The 6,000-nt window shown below is 35.6% G+C and overlaps 1 protein-coding gene across 1 annotated transcript; it reads left to right on the top strand.

Annotated features, from left to right (window-relative positions):
* Positions 1 to 1,390: 1,390 nt before the first annotated feature.
* On the top strand, positions 1,391 to 2,790 carry mRpL27 (mitochondrial ribosomal protein L27). The gene is made up of 3 exons (XM_089631966.1): positions 1,391 to 1,571; positions 1,694 to 1,857; positions 2,521 to 2,790. Exons 1-3 carry the CDS (start codon positions 1,505 to 1,507, stop codon positions 2,722 to 2,724), a joined length of 435 nt encoding a protein of 144 aa, XP_089488092.1. The 5' UTR covers positions 1,391 to 1,504; the 3' UTR covers positions 2,725 to 2,790.
* Positions 2,791 to 6,000: the final 3,210 nt, after the last annotated feature.

Below are 6,000 nucleotides of genomic sequence, written 5' to 3'. Positions count from 1 at the left end.
TATTTATTTATTTTTTATAATTAAATCTGCTTCTCTGTTTCCAACATTTTTTTATGTTTGCTCCTGATCTCGAACCGTTGAACGAATTTATTTTGGGAACAAAACCACCAGTTTCCCATTCAAAAACTGATAGAGATTCGTCAATGATGGAAGGGACATCTTGTTCTTCCTCACTAATTTCGAAATCAAGATCACTGTCATCCGATTCAGCAGTACTGCCAGCTTCATCCATGAAATCTTCAAGCAGTTGGTCATCACCAGGCATTTTTTGTCCATCCTTGACCGTAAAAAATAACACATTTTACAATGGGTGTAAAAAAAATCTTGTCACTCAGAGTACAAATACTTTTCGCAAAAAACGTATAAAATCTCCAAAATCGTAAAAATCAGAGACCACACTTTGTACACTAAAAACATATACTTTTTTGTACAGGTAAAAATAATTATAATAGCACAAAAACGAAATAATCACCAATAAAAATCAATATTCCAACGGATACGCCAAGCAATCACGAAACATGAAATACGGTCGTCCCGTGTGCAGTGAGTCCCTCTAAGTAGCAACCCTGCATTAGTGACACATATTGAACGTCAAAAGAAGCTTCATTTAGATCACTCTAAAGTCGATATAATTTGTGAACTGTTATATTAAAATTATTTCTTCATCATCCCAATAGATGTCACCGTGGGTTCCATATTTTAGATTTTTCAAATTACTTGAGTTTGACAAGCAAAATCGTCATATAGAACAGCGTGTTAACGCGCTCATTTTGTATGGCCAGCCTTGTGAGCACGGCTGTCTAGAGCGCGTAAACGCGCTTGGCAGACGACCGGTTAAATTCATTTTTTTAAGTGATATACCCGGCTTTGCTCGACAAATGGTTCGAAAATAACTTATCATTGCAGACTTTATTCATGGCCGATGATAGAAATGGAGGTGCACCTAAATATTTCAGAAATAAAAAATGTGTGTAAATTGCATAAAACCAGAGCCCACCGTTTGAGAGTAAGTCTTGTTGCCTTGGCGTCCGAACTCCGAAAACTATCGCCCTTCAGGCCACCATTCGGATAGAAACGTTGCTTGAAATCACTTGCTGTGCTTGGTGACCAGATCTAAGTAACCGAACTTCCTTACTTCCCATTAATACCGTAAATTAATTTATGTTTATGTTTTAACATTATCTTTTGCATATTTGCTTTATTATATTTATTCCACAGGATAAAATACGTCGCCAATTATTCAAATTGGGGAAAACGTTCGTTCTACTGATTCGTAAAGTAAAAAACAGTCAAAATTTTCTACTATTTATAAAATTATTGTGAAGCGGTTTTTTATATGGTATTATTAAATTTTATAATACATCATAGCAATACTGAGAAATGAGAATGAACCAAAATGTTTTTGTTTTTCGGTTGGTAGTTGTGAATTCATTTTGACATTTGATTTTAGGTTATGTAAAGAATATTTTTTGACATAAATTTCAACAAAGCAGAAATAGGTACTATGTCGTTCCTGAATTCTCTTTCGTTTATTCAGCGACTTTTAACTGTTCCGGAACCTGTTATCAAAGGTATGCAGCTTAAAAATCGATTTTATTAGGTAGTTTTGAAATGTTTTTCGATTGGTCGTGGTTATGAATTCAATCATGAAATTTATAGTGGTTAATGTTTTTATTGAATTTGTTTGTTATAGAATGTGTTCGTAATGCGAGTAAGAAGGCTAAAGGCAGTACCCAGAACAATCACACCAAAGTGAGGCCAAAGCACCGCGGAGTGAAGAGACAGGATGGAACCTTCGTGGAATCGGGAACCAAAGTCGCTCTGCAGAGGACTCTTCGATTTCACCCAGGACTAAATGTAATTAAGCTGTATTTAGATATTATTTAAGATTTTCACGGCCAAAATGTGATTTATTTTTGGGGTATTATGCCATATTGCGCTACCTCCTTCTTTAGCCAAAGTTTCGGAAAGCATTACAGTGTCCACCTCTCCACTTTCACTGCACTTCGTATCAAAATTAAGTTCACAATGGAACTAGAAAACAAACAAATTAGGCCTGGTATATCAGTTGCTTTTAAGCCCGGCTTGCTTGGAAATTAATGCCGAGCTTAGCACATAAATCTGTATATAGGTCGTAAGAATAGATTTCACCAATATTTCCTGTTTTATATGATTTAAATAGAGGAATGGTTTCTATTTCTTTGCAAAGCCAAAATACTGTCATCGTTGATTTTTTATAAAGTTCCCCTCTTCAATCAGCATGGTTGCTATATGTGAGGATGCTAATTGTAATAAGTATTTATTTTGCTGGAGTCAGTGCCTAGGTCTCTTTAAAATTACGCTTTTTATCTTCAATGGTTAATGCCTTTCCATTTAATTTAATACCCGCCCCCGTCACCCGGAGGTTCAGATCACCGGAGGTTCGAATTAGAATGGGTTTGGGTTACAGAGACTATACTGTATTGACAAATTGATCAGTTAGGTCAATATTTATATTATATATCATTGGTTCTTATTCAGGTTGGCTTTGGAAGGGACGGTACGCTGTACGCACTTGCCAAGGGCCGTGTGATGATCACCTGTGAGAAGATCAACCCCAAAATGAACCATCTCTGGGTCAAAACAGCCTACGGAGGCAGGGATAATTCCAACATCTACAAGAAATACTTCAACATCATCACCCCGCCAATGCACAACAATTTTAAGCTCATCAAAGAGATTTAATACCCATTTCTTTATAATATTTTAGTTTTAGCCTAATAAACGTTTAAAAGGAAAAGCTTGTTATAATTTTTTTGCATAAATGCTTTTTCTTTTACGTTTCTAACTCAAGTCCGATTACGAGATCAGCCACATGGACTAGATTCCTCGGACTTGTTCCGCCGGACTTGCCGGATCAGGTGGAAAACTCATTGTGTGCATTCTGTCGGATCACAGAATTTTTTAAAAATAATCCTAAAAGGCCAGCAATCCTAAAAGTTTACTGAGAGTGAATTCGGAACTGGTGTGAGTGAATCTAGAATTGTTCCATTATAGCGACAGTAGAAAGGCAAAGTAACTAACAATTTATTTTGGTAGAAGAATTGATGAATTCGTCATTCGATTGCACTTTCATGGAATCTTCCCAGAGCCAGCCATACGAGCTTGCAGTGTCTTGTAAACGCTAAAGAGGAAATCACTGGAGTTCTACTACAAAATATAATATAATATAAAAAGTTATCAAAGACGAAGCATAATATTGGGACGTTTCTAAATCATTTTAGTTGTTTTTGGAATTAAAATATTACAACATGACGACTACACTGAGTTATATTGTCACGGAAATGTTCCTGGAGGGATGAATACACTATTTCAGAGCGCTTCTCCGCCATCACATGGGAAGCTTATGGCGCAAACTATGCCAATCAAGTAACAAAATCATCACTGCCATGGTTGCCTGGATGGAGTCCCCTCTGATGGCCCTCTGGAGAAGGGAGATGTGCAAATATCCTCCATAAACGGCTGCTTACACTCATTTTTGTGGATTCGAAATCACCCATGAATTATTATTATTTTTCTTAAGTTAATTATGTATATTATTTCAAATATGGAATGTATTGCATTGCACTACCCCTGCATACATTCTGGAATATTTTTTTTTTATTTTTATAGCTATTTTCCGACTTTATGTCCGGGTTAAATCTTCACCATAGGAAAAACTAAACCCTTCCACACACTTTTCCACAAATGATCATCTAGTCCAGTGTTCCGCAAAGCGTGTGCCGCGGCACACTGGTGTACCGTGGTCATCAATTGGTGTGCCGTGGAAAAAATTCAAGGTATTGTGAAGATAATAAGAAAGCAAATGGGAGCAGATGAGGGATAATATCAGTCACTTCTGTTTCATACAGAAGTATGATGGCTTTCTAGCGGAAAAGTGCTTTTTCGGATTTACGAGCTAAAAAATGAGTCCCAGACGTTTTTAGAGGCCCAGGGTTCAGATTTTGCTTCTGTGTTTAAAAAAGAAGAATGGGTAGTAAAACTTGCATATCTGGCGGACATATTGGCTCATTTAAATGAGCTTAACAGGAATCCTTATAGTTTAACGTCTTCGGACAAAATTGAAAGCTTTCGCGCTAAGTTGGTTTAATTGATCAGTCACGCTGTCAATGGTAGTAATGAATATTTTTCAAATGTCATGACTGTCGATTCAGAAACAAAGTGCAGGCTTTGATAGTGAAACTTGGAGCTATTAGCAGAAAAAATGAACTGATATTTTCCTAAGTGTGACCTACAACCTATGGACTGGGTACAAAATCCACTCTCGGATAACATTTGCCTTGGACACTTACCGATAAACGAGCAGGAAGAATTCATAGAGTTAAAAACTGATCGATGAAAAACTGACTGATGAAAACTAAAATTTTCCAAAGTAGAGCTAGCACATTTTTGGCTGCATATAAAAAATGAGTATCCACTGCCTTCAAAGCATGCTGTTAAAATATTTATCCATTTGCCACAACCTACTTTTGCGAATTGGGATTTTCAACTCTCACTACTATTAAATCGAAAAAAAGAGAACGCCTGAGGACAATCGATGAAGAGATGAGAGCAGCCTTATCAATGATTGCTCCAAATTTCAATCACCTGTGCTCGGTTAAACAGGCTCACATTTCTCATCAAACATCTTTTCATATTAGGTGTATTGATTTTAGTAATAAATAAATATTAAATAAACATTGCTTTTTTCTTTGGTGTACCTCTTAAATTTCTTGATTTGATAGGTGTACCTTGAACACAAAAAGTTTGCGGAACACTGATCTAGTCAATCCACATTATGCAAGTGCATTATGTAAGCAAAATAAATACAAGAACAACATGTTAACTCACCAGAGATCAAATGGGAAAATAATTCACCGACTCCAGATATTTTCATATCAGAGGGTTCGGCTCGGTAGAACTCCTAACAGGGCCTATAAATCCTACTGATCCCTCAACATAAATATTTAAAAAATCTTTCAAAAAATATTTTTCAAATATAATTATTATTATATTTTATTAAAATTCAATGCTTAAATTGTTCTTAATTCCGTCCACAGAAAAACGGCCCTCTTCTGGTGTCCGACAAGAAATTCAATCTGGAATAAATTATGCTCTAAGACTATAATCGATTGTCAACACTCCTTGTTCGAAGGTGATAGTAATTTGGATTCACTAGCAGAATCGCCAATATTTTTTTTCTAACTATTCGATGTAGGGACTTGAAAATCCTTATGCACCTGCGTAATGGGATGAAGTGCATATTGGATTATTAAAAAATTTTAACATTGTGGTATAATTTTATCTTCAGGTTTACTATCTATGAATTTTTAAGTTATTGATTATTTGGTCTGCAGATAAACAGCTCTCATCTGATGCTTATGTTTATATGGAGCCCATAATGCCCACTGAAAATATTTTATTCCAGCTGCCAGTTCACCTAACAGTAAATTATGTTTCAATTAAAGCACTCTCTCTCTCTCTCTCAGATATTCAAGAAAAAAGTAAGGATAAAATATGGAGACAAGAGAAATCTAATGAAAGAAAGATTAACAAAAAAAACTATGTGGATTTCTTTAAGGATGACGAAGAAGGAATGCTTGATCCTGACGAATAAGGAAAAACTTTAAAAAAGCTGATGCTCGAGATATCGGAGTGAATGACATTGTTGGTGAAAGTGGTTTGAAGAAAAAAATGAAAAATAAAATTGTTGCATCAAAGCGGAAAAGAATGCAAACGCGCAGACAGATCAATTATCAAAGCAGAGCAGCTTAAATAAATGTGGAGAAATTTCAGATGAAAAAAGAAAAGAAAATTTCGACTGCTCCATTTAATTATCTCATTTATGTATTTCATAAACAATGGTGAAGGCCGCCGCCGTCTCCTATCTGCTTGAGATTTATTATTGAGACTTTGGATATTTCCCAAAAAAATATGTGTATTATTATAAGTCTCAAATGCTTATTTTGGATCTGCCTCTGC

The sequence above is a fragment of the Hesperophylax consimilis genome, chromosome 5, assembly GCF_061612785.1.
Source record: "Hesperophylax consimilis isolate HC1 chromosome 5, BYU_Hcon_1.0, whole genome shotgun sequence".
NCBI classification, from domain to species: Eukaryota; Metazoa; Arthropoda; class Insecta; order Trichoptera; family Limnephilidae; genus Hesperophylax; species Hesperophylax consimilis.
The sequence above is the reverse complement of the archived record's forward strand: the minus strand, read 5'-3'. Positions and strand labels throughout refer to the sequence as shown.